The sequence below is a fragment of the Oryzias latipes genome, chromosome 11, assembly GCF_053564925.1.
Source record: "Oryzias latipes strain Hd-rR chromosome 11, Olatipes_Hd-rR_3.1".
NCBI classification, from domain to species: Eukaryota; Metazoa; Chordata; class Actinopteri; order Beloniformes; family Adrianichthyidae; genus Oryzias; species Oryzias latipes.
Window position 1 is genome coordinate 15,786,440 of NC_136247.1, and position 13,870 is coordinate 15,800,309.

The 13,870-nt window shown below is 38.9% G+C and overlaps 1 protein-coding gene across 2 annotated transcripts; it reads right to left on the reverse strand.

The window, feature by feature from the left end:
• Window positions 1-750: 750 nt before the first annotated feature.
• Window positions 751-6,577, reverse strand: gjb9b (gap junction protein beta 9b). Of its 2 annotated transcripts, none has more exons than XM_004074027.5 (3): window positions 6,435-6,577; window positions 1,954-2,431; window positions 751-1,732 (listed from the first exon to the last, which is right to left on the reverse strand). In XM_004074027.5, the coding sequence occupies exons 2-3, from the start codon at window positions 2,341-2,343 to the stop codon at window positions 1,298-1,300; spliced, it is 825 nt and encodes a 274-aa protein (XP_004074075.1). In that variant the 5' UTR covers window positions 2,344-2,431; window positions 6,435-6,577; the 3' UTR covers window positions 751-1,297. The 2 variants fall into 2 exon arrangements, with proteins under 2 accessions (XP_004074075.1, XP_078811492.1); XM_078955366.1 differs by having other exon boundaries at window positions 1,954-2,352; window positions 6,435-6,567.
• Window positions 6,578-13,870: the final 7,293 nt, after the last annotated feature.

Here is a 13,870-nt window from a genome sequence, read left to right on the forward strand (position 1 = left end):
TGTACTTTCTGCCAGAAACAACCTGAAACCTGCTCTCATTTATTCTGGTCTTGTGAATTCACATACAAATTTTGGAAAAACATTCACAAATTTATCACAGACTCTATTTTTGTTGATATACAACTTTATTATAAAAACATACTATTTGGTTTTCATAGTTTTGAACTCAAAGACCGTGATGCTTTCTTTTGTATAAACATGTTGCTATTTATGGCTAAATTTCATATTCACAAAAGCAAATTTTCCAATAAAAAAACCTGATTTCTTTGTGTTTAAATTGGAACTGCAGCAATATTTAAACTTAATTTCCGCTTCAAAAAATATAAAAGCTCAAAAAACATTTGTAAATCTTTTGGACTACTGACATAAGTTTACTCTTGCATTTTCTCTTTTTTTCTATGTGTATTTCTTTTTTCTTTATGTATTTTTAATTTTTATTCCATTTTGTGATTATTACTATTAATTAAAATCTCCCTAAGGATGTAACACGTTTATTCTGTATTTAGAATTGTAATGTACATTATATGTGCATATTTGTTCTGTGTGTTGCAATTGTTCAATAAAAAATAAATAAATAAATAAAAATTCCTCTCTTGCGCAATTCAGTAGTTTCACAGCCCCAAACGTCAGGATTAGTTTAGTTTATTTACTATTTTTTTTGTTCTGTGGTGACAAAGAACATAGTAATTATACTACGGTATTTTATAATTATGAAGTATTTGTGGAATACAAAAATATTGACACACTATGTTTGGATACATCTTTATAGGTTACAAAAATAAATACAAAATAAAACACATCAAAATATATTCTATTTTTTTTAAAAACATTTACTCTTTAGATGTGATGATAACTGATAAAGCAAGTATTGATGATTTTAAACCTTAAGTACAATATATTACAAAAACAAAAATGAAAGTTGTGATTTTTTTTTGAACAAGAGGAAACTAACTTCAAAGGATTCTTATCTGAACTGCTCTATAGGAAATATTTTATTTTCGTCTTTTACTCCCAGAGGGCAGAATGTGTGTTTGAAAGAAATTAAAACAAAGTTTTACTTTCTATTCTTCAAAATGACTAAACAGCTAGCAAACTTTACATCCAGATAGGCTCTCAACTCACATCAAATACAAAAATGACAGAAATTTTACAGACGTGCATTGTAATCTAAGTTTTGATTACTATCTAATATTTCAAAAAGAAATCTCTACGAATAACTTAAGTAGCCTATAGGTGTAACTGACTTCTTTGTTTTCTTCCAAGACCTTAGTTCCACACACTTTCGGTCCTTTTCAGGTTAACTTTCCTCATTTTTCTCTGGGACTCTCTCAGTCTTGATGTTGGTGAGGTTTTGGTTTGAGACTGTGGGATCAATTTTATGTGAAGATTTGGATCTGAGGTTTGAGTTTGAGGGTGACAGTTTGTCCATTTCGTGGGACATCGGATACATCCGTCCGCTCCCAAATACTTTCTGTTTAACAAATCTTTTGCCCCGTTTGCAGATGAGGTAAGTCATCTCACAGATGCACATGAAGATGCAGATGGCAGAGGAAACCACCATGAACAGTGTGAAGATCTTTTTCTCTGTTGGACGGGATATGTAGCAGTCCACTGTGTTAGGGCAAGGTTCCAGGGAGCACTTGGTCAAGCGAGGTAAGTCGTAGCCGTCATAGATGTAGTAGAGGATGTAGAGAAAGCCTGCATCGAAGCTTGCTTTGAAGATAAGACTCACCTGTGGGAGAGGGTGAATGCAGGTTAAACAATTCATCCAGGGAAATGAATAGACTCATTTCAGTCGTGACTCATCAGACCTCAGAGCATTTAAAGGGATGAAACAGCTTGTTACTAATCTCTTCCGTCTATTCTTTTATTCAGCGAAGGTGAAGTAAATACTGATTAACGGGTAAATCTACAGGAAGTAAACATTTGATTTGATAAATTCTTTGTTCTTACCAGGTATGTCCACCAGAGACCTCCTTGTTTCTTTCCTGGGTTTTGGTACGGATGTTTGCCCTGGTTTGTGGCAGTGGACTGCGCGTTCTTCTTCTCTCGATACTTCACATGTCCAACGACCATCAGTGATGGGCAGGTGACAAAAATGAGCTGCAGGGCCCACAGGCGGATGTGAGAGATGGGGAAGACCTGGTCGTAGCACACGTTCTCACAGCCTGGCTGCTGGGTGTTGCACACAAAGTCCTTGCTTTCATCCCCCCACACCTTCTGAGCCGCCACGACAAACACCATCACCCGGAAGACGAAGACCATGGAGAGCCAGACCCGGCCGAAGGCGGTGGAGTATTGGTTAACTCCGCTGAGGAGGGCCTGTAGGGCAGCCCAGTTCATGGCTGCTGCCTTGAAGGTGACAGAAGTTCAAGCAAATGAAAGAAAAGGGTCTAGAGTCTGCCTGGGGTGGGTTCTTTATGTTTTGAACCTGAAAAACCAAAGACGTGAACTTAATTAAAAGGAAAATACTGAATGCATATATATAATAAATGTGATGTATCAAAGGATACAAGTACTTTAATAATAAAAAGAAGATGCTTAACAAAAAAAATTAGAGTTTTAAGCAGATCATTTTCAGAAATAATTGCAATCTTTTTCAAATGGGATTTCAGCTATAGCTTCATTTAAAAACACACACACCGTACAACCGCCTGACTTGAATTAGCCTCCATTTTACAAGAAAGATTATTGATGAGATTTCACAAGTTTTGGTCTCCAAAGCTGTACTATGACTTTATCTGAGAACCGCAGTGAGTGAGTGTGACATTAACCATAGAAATACTTCAGGCATACTTCCGGCTTCAACCAAATTAAGTCAGTTCGGTCGCCATTTTTTGCAAGACAGATGCTGCCATGTCAGTGCCAGACAACGTCAGTAAGCGGTGAATGGTCCAAGTCAGTCTGAGTCAAAATTTCTATGGCAACCACTCTCGCAGATCAGGAGTAAGCTTGGAAGGCAACACCTCTATCACGTGAAAGCAACCTGCAAATCTGTATAATGTTTCAAACGTTTGGTCTAGGAGGGAGCTGGCACCACCTACTCATAATGAAGCATCTGATCAGCCAGTTTATAACTTAACAAACTCGCACTACGGAAATAAATATCGTGAAAAAACTGAACAACAAATTAACATGTTAAAAAAGTATGAGAGCAAGAATAGTTCTTCTGACATATAGAACAAGTATTAGCTGTTTGTTTCTCAATAGAAGACTATAGGATTTTGGTTTCTTGTAACCAGCGGGTACTTCCGGTTTGGAACGCCAGGAGGGAGGGATCACTCAGTCCAGTTCTCTTATAAACTGCCACTGATTCAAGGCACACCAAAAGGAAATGATTACAGTGCGTGAACCTTTATTTATGGTAGTAAGAGACAAAAGCAGAGCTAATTATAAGAAAACGAGCAGCATATTTATTTAATGAAACCCGATAACAGATTTAAATTCCACAGGCTTAAAAGATCACTCTGAACTTTGTGACATGTACTGGAACAGGCATTACAAGTTAGCTGTGGCTGCTCCACAGTATAAGAGTCTATAAGTTATAAACTGGCCAATCACATGCCTCAATAAGAGCATGTGATCTCATGTCGAACATGTTAAACGTTTGATGGACACATGACTATTACAACAAGCTAGAGCCTATAGCAGACACTGTTGGGCAAAGGCGAGGTACACGGTAGATTGGTCACCAGTCCATCGCAGGACTTTTCTGTTCATACAGGTTACATATACTGTGTTTGACACACCTATATTAACTTAAAAGGAAATGAACAGGCAAATGTTTGCGACTATTAGTCAGTGCTTTAAGCAACAATGTGGTGGAACAAGCAGATGCCTTTGAGGATCTCACAGGCTGTTTTGGAAAATGTAATAGCACTCTATAAATAGATACAAAATGTGAGAGATCTGCTGAAAAGGGATAGAAAATGAGTTAAAAGGCAGTTCTGTAGCAACCGTGGAGTTATTTTTCCCCCCTTTTGAAAGCTTTAAAATCTATAAATTATTTTAAGGTGAATTTTTATGAAGGATGCGGTTTATTAAAAATATTCGATATTGAAAAAAGCACTCCTCTACACATTTGTTATCTTACTTTGTATGCTCTCACTCAGACAAAGAGGAAGCCCCACTGCCCACTACTTCATTTCAGCTCTGTGTGATGCAAACCTGGGTATTTGCATGCAGAAATGCCCTCTGTCGCTGTTTCAGCATCACCATGGACATTTTGAGCTGTCAAATCAGTCTCTTTTTCCTCTCTTCCAGAAATCCTGAGCATAAAAGCTACTGGCATCATGAAAGCCTTCAATTTCAAAGCTAAGGCTATTTAACGGCAGGCGCGTTCAGTCACTGCGGCTGTTACCTGTATTTTAATGCAGCGTCTGGCATTAATCTTACAGTCTGACTTGTGCCTCAAAGATGGTTTGACCTCTGGGAATCCTCAGACGTTTTTATACGCATAAAGGCTTAATACATTGCAGAACACAAAACCACTTTGTGATCATATCATTTATACCGATTAAAGTTGGACCGTGAATTCTAATGAAAGTCTAGAAAATAGTCAGTCTAGAAAATAGCAAAAATGAATTTCTGAGGGGGATGTACGGCATTTGTTTCTTTATTTGCTCTTAATTGTAACCTGATCTTCCCAGCTGGCAGCAGCTGATGTCTCTGCTGTCGCCTGAGAACACACATCACTTTCTGAACCCATGACTAGTGTCCAAACTCAGTCTGCAGCCAATAAAGCCTCTAAATCCTCAAACTGTACTGCACGTTGACTAAACTAATAAGCATGGGTCTCGTCATGAGACGGTTCGATGTTGGTCTGATAAGGTACGTTTGATGATCATAACCTGCTCTGCAGGTTCAACTAGTTGAAATTCTCAAGTTGGTGATAGTAAAAGAAAGGCTTGAGTTTCTTCTGTGCAGCTGTAATTAAGGCTGTTTTGCCTTGTAGTTCAGCTTTGTATATTTGTATAAAATGTTTTAAACTTTTAAGTTTAAATCTTATCTTTTCAACCAACCATCAGGAGTAAAGCACAAGACGAACAAGCAGCCTCAATAAAACTGCCAACAGCTGCAACCTAATTCTTTCACTGGAGCTAAATTTAAATATCCTTAAAGCAATCCTCTAGTGCAGGGGTCGGGAACCCATGGCTCGCGAGCCATATATGGCTCTTTTGATGGTCACATGTGGCTCGCAGACAAATCTTTAATTATAGTTTTTTTTTTTCATTAGACCAGTCCTTCTCGGGCGCTATGCGATGCCAGAGGCGCGCAGTAGTAGCGGTGCTTAGAGAGAGAAATCTGCGCCAGCGCTATCAGTTACTATTATCTATTATTTCACAGAGTTTGTACCAGCTGGAAACTTGTGAATTGACGTGCCTAAAACTGCGCGCTCCCGTCTCTGAGAAAGAGCGCGCAGATGCGGGGACGGGATGTGTGAGGGAGAAAGCAGAGGGTGGGGGTGAGGGGTTGTGGGGACAGCAGGTGAATCGCGCAGGGATTATAAAAACGTAAAACCCGCTGCCTGTCATCCACTGCAGCGTGTGAGTGTGTGTTTTGCTCCATGTCTGCATGTGAGCAGTCTGTCTCACATCTACAGAACATTCAGACCTACGATCACGTTTAAAGTCTCAACGCCTGCATGAAGCAGAAACTCACCACGGATCAACCAGACTAGACCATCAGCAAAACTACCACTAGAAATACTCATCATTTATTAGCAACAGCATAACAATGTTATTAAAAAAGAATCCACAGACTTATTGTACTTTAAAAATGTTGAAATTAAATCAAATGCACACATTCATTTGTATATTTAGTTTTAAACAAATTGTCGCGGACTGAGTTGGATGGCTGTTGGGCCGCGTTAAAAGTTCTGGAGTTCATTGAACGCGTCAAGCAGAGATCTGATTGGCCCTCAGTTCTGTCGCTCAGCCTGTTGTTAGGTAGTTTGGACCAATGGGGTTCAGCTGTGGGCCGAATCAGGGAAATGGGAGGGCTGCAGCGGGAGCAGGGGAATATAAAGTTGGGAGAAGCGCTCTCGTCTCGGCGGGAGAGATTCAGGAGTTGCTGAATTAATTGTACGACGTTTGTTGCGGTCTGCAGTAATCGGAATAAAGAACTTTAAAAGAGGTTAAGTCTCCGTGCCTCAGTGTGGGGAAGGGACACTACATTATTGTATGGCTCTTTCGAAATTACATTTCAAAATATGTGGCATTTATGGCTCTCTTGGCCAAAAAGGTTCCCGACCCCTGCTCTAGTGGTTTGACGAAAACGAAGCAGAAGGAAAAAAAAAAAGATCTTTATCTTATATTGTCTTCTGTCTTCATGGATTATTGTCTAATGCTCAGCTGAAACAATTCATCCCCCATGACAATGATTGTTTTAAGACATTGAGTTATGTGAATAAAGGAAAAACTCAAACTCCTTACCTAGACCGAGGAAATCCCTGTAAAAAACATTATCTTAAGAGGTGTAGAGCTGCTCTAGTGCTGACATGAAGCAGCTTGGTTTCACCAGGTGAGTTCAGAGGAGCTGAATCTGAGGTGTGGACTCATAGGAAATGTGAGAATCCGGGGGATGGGTGGGGCCTCATTGCATGCTAACTAATGCATGGGTTTTTCCAGATGAGGTAGCTCAGGCACAGAACAACATGCCTGCGGGCATTGTGAAAGGAATATGAAGGAAGGTTTCAGAGAAATGTAACCGAAACCTTGTGCTAAGGAACGGTGCAACAATGAGACATGCCATGAGGACGCATTTGTCAGTTAAAAACCTCGACAGAATGTTGATATGACGTCGACGCTGATGCAAATCAGTTTACTGGTATGCAAACTTTGTCATAAGAAAGGGAATTCTGATCTGTCCTTCTGGTAAATCCTCAAAAACTTTGGTAAATCCTCAAAGTTTGCTCAACCATTTGGTTGAGCGGGCAGTTAAAGGGCTAAACATTAAATTCTGTGCTTTTGTCAAAGTTATCAACCTGATTGTAAATCTGTGAGGCTGTCACAGTGAACATGTTTTTTTGTGTGCATATTTTGGCCAGGGGGGCGACTTCTCCTCAAGTGGGTGAATTTTAAGACATAAGTAGCAACAACTGCTAGAGGGCAGTGTATGTGTGTTAAGGCCTGTTCACACCGGGACGAATTTCGCCGGCGATTTTCGCCGACGTTTAACGCCTCGTGACTAAACAAAGAGCACCAATGAGAGTGTGCACACCGACGCGAAAAAACGCCAGGCGTTAAAGCGTCAAAAAAAAAAAACGCCTCAGGTTCGTTTTTTTTTTTCGACGCGTCGCGTCGAAATCTACTCGACCAATGAGAATGGCGCTTTTGCTCACGTGTCTGGAGCTTCTGAAGTTACAGTAAAACACAACTTGGGGGCGCTCAAACACAAAACTGCCTTGCTGAGCACACATACCAGCGAAGAAGATAGACGCCAAGTAGCGTCTACACAGCCGCGAAGCAATAATGACGGACATTCTAAAATATCCCCGAACCAAGCACCAGTTGGAGCTACTGGTGCTTGAAATATTCATGTTTTCTTTGTTTGATTCTGACAAGCGCGTAAATACTTGCTCTCTTCTTCTGAGTGAAAAGCGACTTTAAGAAGCGTAAAGTTGCGCAGCGCCACCTTGTGTACAGGAGTATTTCTGTTTTACATTAAGCGCCATCTAATGTCAGGGAATGAAATTGCATGTTCACTCCACTCATCGTCAGCGAAAATCGCCTGGGTGTGAACACAAAAAACGTGGCGAAAAACGCTGGCGAATAACGCCTGGCGAATATTCGTCCCGGTGTGTACGGGCCTTTAGAGTATTTGCTACTGACACCAATGCAGAAGAAGAAGCTCAGTCCTATACTACGAACAAACTGGGGATGTGATGTGCATCATCGAAGCAGTGCAAATCTCACCAGTCTTGGTCCAGGCATGCATGAAAGACTTGGGCTGTGTCCGAATTCCCACCCCAAACCCCAACTACGCGCGGCACAATGTAGTGCCCTGAATTTTAAAAACAATTTGGACACCATGCCCACTACTTTTTTTTTTTTTTTTTTGGAACGGCGGAAATGACGTCATCGATTTCACCAAGTTAAAATCTAATTGACATGATCGTTTTGTGGCAATTATAAATCCACTGTCTTCTGAAGATAAAAATGCTGATGGTTCATTAAAAAATACATTTAAATACATTTTTTTGGGAAAAATCGTTTAGACGCATTGCATTGTGGTCTATATTCGCCGATCTAGTGAGCATCGATGAACACTGGTTTTTCGCAGAGACTTCTGGGAAATTTTTAGGGCACTGGATTATGGAATTGTAGATTGGGACAGCACTACGAAATGGTGACCGCACAATATAGTGGACTATATTGGGGTTAGGGTGGGAATTCGGACATAGCCTTGGTGTTTAATAATTCCGGCAGGTCACAAACTACAATTATTCATTTTTCCTCCATTGTCACTTTTCAAAAGGTTGGCTCTTTCTGGAATAAAAAAAGATGGTAGCCATGTGTCACTACCAAATCCAAGCCTCTGATTAGTCAAAGTTCAACTGATTGAACTAACGTCTTGAACTAAAAAACAGACTTGAAGAATTCCTCAGAAACACTTAACACAAGAGTTTTGACAGTGGAAACCCGAAAAGCGTGTTTACGTAGACTTTTAATTAGAAGTGGTCACTTGAACATACGTTGTTGAGGCTAGTGTGAACATAACATCCCATCTGACTTGGTGAAATTGTTTCAAAGCGACACAGAGGATGAAGTATTAAACATATTTAGTGATTTGAAACGGAGGTTCTTAACCTCTTTGACACCGGGGCCCATTTTTCCCAGTACAATTTATATGTATCTATGCCTTGTTTTAATTTGTATTTAATAATCAAATCAAGTCCTTTTATGGTTCATCAAGTGCCAGTGGGCCCTATGGTCGTGAAAATACGATAGTTGAACTTGTTAGCTTGTGTTTCATGCTAAGATTAATTTAATAATTGTACATATTAGGTTTCTCCCATGTTTCATGAAGCTAAATAAGCACCAATGTGGTAGTGAATATAGTCCGAAAAATTCGGTACACTAAATGAACGTCTACCACAGGCAACATCCTGCAATCATCCTCCTATAAGGAAAGTTTTTTAGTAGTTCAAAGTAAAAGTGAGGGGGAAAAAAATCACCAGAGAATTGCAGTTAAAATGTCTTCAGTAACTTTTAAAACTAAGGATGTCAATGTAAATATAGTATAAACAAAAACATGCAGATCCCCATTGACACCATATTAAAATTCCATAAAATGCATTTTCTTCCGCTCAGCATTTACACACTTAGTCAAGGCAATCACACAGCAGGATCCTGCAGGAAAACAAATAATAGATGCATCTTGGCAGCACAAAAAACTCATGCATTCCTCAGGAGAGACAGACAGATTTATCTCAGTAGTTTTTCTTTTTATTCTTTGTCTGCTTTTGTCTTTGGTTTCTAAGCGGCCGGCTGACACACCTACATTCAGGGTTTGTCATGCATGCGCCATGTCCCAAACATAGGTTTTCATAGACTAAGTTCCCCCTCTCAGGGTTGTTACACAGGTTTTTCACACATGAAAGAAGGGTAGGACTTCTAACTTGTTGAAAGTTCAGTAGGTTGGTGCCACTGTTTAAGCACATAAAAGAAACACAGAAAGAGCAAGAGTTGCCTTGTGGAAATGATGTTACCGAGCTTGTCAACAGAATGTTGGCTAACCTCTCCTGGCTTTTCGTTGGAAGCCTCTAGGCGGGCTGTCTCATTTGGTTTTGACATAATATAATCCAGTCGGTTTCATAAACGTACGAAAGCACCCGCCTTAAACAAAAACAGTCCACAGAGGGATTATTCTTTCTTGCTTTGACACTATAGTGAGAGGAGATAAACCAGACAGAGGAAGACTAAAAATCCTGAGAAAATAATGCCATTCCCTCCTTTGGCCTCTAGAGAATGCTGATGCTTCATTGTTCCATCACTTTTTTTTAATGCACACAAGGAAACTGGCAAAGAAGCAGAAAGACAGGGAGCCACAGATCTGCAGCTGTATTTTTAAGGGGAAAAAAAAGGCTATGTGGGATCTTTGAAAAGCCTCACAGCCACTCACTTCTTTCAAAGTATTTCAATTAAGTTGATTTGCAGTACACTGAGTATACATGCTCATTTTAAAACAATCAAAGATCATTTAAGAGAGCTGCTTATAGGGATTCAGCTATCCTCCATCAGTTCATGAAAGCTTGGAAGGAACAATCCCCAAAGGTGTCTGACAGGTGAGTGTGGACTGATTCTTGGATGGTCACAGCGGCGCCGGAGCACCTCAGGTTGTTTTTACGCCTGGTTTGCTCGAGTGCGAACTTCAGCTTGACGGTTCACCACTCCTCTAACCCTGGCGCTCTGCCTTCACCACTGTGTTTTCCACTGTGTGGGATGCTTGCATAGCTGTATCTCGTCTTTCTCACGGCGCAGGTGTTAGATATTGTTGCCAGGAAACGCTGCAACAAAGTTCAGAACATTTCCAGGCGAACAGAATTATGCAATAACATATTTATTTCAGTTTTTTCCATCTACTTTTAATATACTTGGCTTTCTAATTAGTCTAGCAAGACAGGGATGTGGCTGCTGATGGCCAGCGTGTATTATGCAACATACTTAAATGCATAAAAATGTCTGCCACTATAGCTTAATGACTATGAATCTCATTTTAATATGTTTTAGGTATTTGCGTTTCTTTGTATACAGTAACCCTGCAAAGAAACCACATGAAACGGCATCAAATATTAATAATTATTTTTTACATTTATTTATTTATAAAAAAAAGAACAAACATTGTAACAAAGAATTATTTGGCTTGTTTGTGGCTTTTAAATATTATAAAAGATCAACTTGTAAAAAAATAAAAAAATTAAGTGGTGCCTAATACACAAACAAAAACATATTAACATTTTTTTTTCCCACAACTTAAGTTTTAAAAAGAAACAGTGTTCATTTTAAATTGGATCAGTTTTAAAAACATTAGTAAAATTACATAAGCACAAATAGGGGGAACCATTTCTTTGCTCTTCAGGCTGAAAAAACTCACATTTTGATCCAAAATTATAAACTGTCTTGTACAAGTTCATATTTTATGTTGTTGACAGTAAAACATTGGAAAAAATATGTCATTTATTTTCATTAATTTTTGAAAGAGACAGTTTTGTCATGTCAGAATTTCTTACTTATTTTGCTTGAAACAAGAAAATAATACTTTGAAAATACAGTTTTGTACCATAATGTTACTTTGTCGCTATTGAAATTCCAGTTTCAAGTGTGTCTTTACTCATATTTGGTGATGAAATCTTAGTAACAAGATTTGATATCTTATTGAGATATTCAAGTACCATAACTCTTAAAATAAGGAAAATTCTCTATGAAAGCTACTGTATGAGAAGAATTATCTTATCATTAAAAAATTAGCATGTATATGCTTGTTTCAAGATATTTGATCTCACTTAGATTTCAGTTTTTGCAGAGTAGTTATAGCACATTTTAAGAAGCAGGCTCTCCACACTCCCAATGCCCCTGCTGGAGCCTGGTGCTTGACCTGCAGTGGAACTGAGACATAGCACAGCGTGCACGTCAGACTTATGTCATCCGGCAAGATGCAGGAGATTGCAGGCTTAGCAATATGGTCAGTTTTCTAGTGAAAGACACTTTCCACTAATTGATAAAAGATGTATTTTGGCTGCAGAAGTCCAAAAAAGTGTTGCTGTGATTTTTCAGTGCAACCTAGAGACAGGATGATGATCTTTTCCGAAGTTCCTGCGGTTAAAAATGTTCCTGTTGCGCTGTTTCTTGGAAAACATCTAAAATACTGTACATACATCAGGAGCACCAAAACCCAGAGGTGTGTTTTAATTTTGGCACAAAATGTCAATTTTCTGAAGGCTAAGATTCATTTTAGTTAGTTATTACTTACAATAAAAAAGAACTTTTACACAAAAGCTTTTGATTTGTTACTTTGATTTGCCCTAAAAGCAGTTAAAGTAGCAAAAAATACAGTTAACGAAAATGATTGCTTGCTATCCTGAGAAGTCTGCTGTGCGAAATAAAAGGTTTTGTTAGTTTGACCAAAGTTTTAAGCTTTATCTTTCTTTAGTAGGGGACACAGGTTGAACTGATCTTCACAGATACCCTTTTGATGTTCAAAACACTGTTGTTGCTGAAGCTCCAATTGTCAGAGAAGCAGTAGTCAATCGTTTTCCTATGTTTTAGCAGCTCTCTGCTTTTGACCCCTTTGTAGAGAAATATGTGTAATGCATGTCATGACAATTGTAATTATTCCCCCAAACTTCATTTCATTAGGTGAGGTTGGGGGGGGGGGGGGGGGGGCAAATAAGTTAGATAATCTCTGATTACTAGATAGTTTGGCAATATGCCTGTCCAAAGAGGAATGTTTTAAGTCTAACTTTGAATGGAGAAACTGTGTCGGCTTCTCTTACATGAGCTGGGAGCTTATTTCATAAAACAGGAGCTTGATGACTAAATGCTCTACCTCCAACTGTACTTTTACTAATTCTAGGAACCACAAGCAGTCCTGCATTTTGGGAGCAAAGTGTTCTGATTGGTTGGTAAGGCACTAAGATATCTTAAATATAGGATTGGGTCATACCATTTAATGCCTTATAGGTCAGCAGGATGATTCTGAACTTGATTTCAGATGCAACTGGGAGCCAGTGAAGTGAAACTAACACAGGAGTTCCTGCTAACAATCTAGTTGCTGTATTCTAAACAAGCTGAAAACTTTTTAAGGAACTCCTAAGACACACTGCTAACAAAGAGTTACAGTAATCCAGTCTGGATGTGACAAATGCATGGATGAGTTTTTCAGCATCACTTTTAGATAATACATTTCTGATCTTAGCTATATGAAAATGTGCAGCTTTACAAGCCTGTTATTTGTGAGCATTAAATGATAAATCCTGGTCAAATAAAAGCCCTAGGTTTCTAACTGTGGAATTGGAGGCTGTACTTATGCCATCCAGGGTTTAGAATCAACTTTCAAAAACTTTTTCTCTGATTCAATTGTGACTTTGGGGCTGTCAGAACTGTTCCTGTCAGAGTTTCCTCCAGTTTGTGGACGCCTTTTGATGGTTCAAGAAACTGTACTCACTGACACTTTGACTTTCTTTGCAATTTTTCTATAAGAAGATTTTTCAAAGTTATGATGGTCTGTCTTTCTTCAATTGTAAGTTACCCTTTTTTCTTGCAATGTGTAACCCTTGTGCCATCTTAGATGACTCCACCCTTACATTGACATGTTCTCCCTACCATGACAAAGGTGGATAAAGGTGGAAAGATTTCATGTAATCCATGGACACCAGTGAAGATCACAAATCATTGAAGAAAAAAGGTTCAGTGCACTGTCTAGTGGGTCTAGATGACCCAACCCCCAATGTTAAAGTGCCTAGGATAGCGCAAGGGTTAAACAACACACTACTTTGAGCTATAGAATACTGGTTTAGTACTACAGTTCTTTCCAGCTTGTATTCATGCAGACAGTGAAGGTTGTAAGAATCAAAAAAGTTGGAGCCCCGTAGGAACAACTTTTAAGACTTCCTCAACCTCCATTGCACAGAAAAAGCTTGAAATTGTTAATCTATTTCCTGTTCCTGGGAAATAAACTTTTTGTGTAAATCTTTTAAACTTCAGTTCACAAGTTACTTTTGTGCAATTTCAAGCTGTTCTTTGATCTTTATCACCCTGTACTGAAAACATAAAATTGATGTGGTGGATCTAAAACTTTTGACCAGTCATGAATAGAGTTTGTTTTGTTGTTCAGTTTGTTTTAGTATATTTTAATGGAATTTAAAGAC

Excerpts from the sequence above, each read along its gene's own strand:
- gjb9b (XM_004074027.5), bottom strand. The coding sequence starts at position 2,343 with ATGAACTGGGCTGCCCTACAGGCCCTCCTCAGCGGAGTTAACCAATAC. Across the intron at positions 1,733-1,953 it reads GTCTCTGGTGGACATACCTG|GTGAGTCTTATCTTCAAAGC; the intron begins GTAAGAACAAAG and ends CCTCTCCCACAG.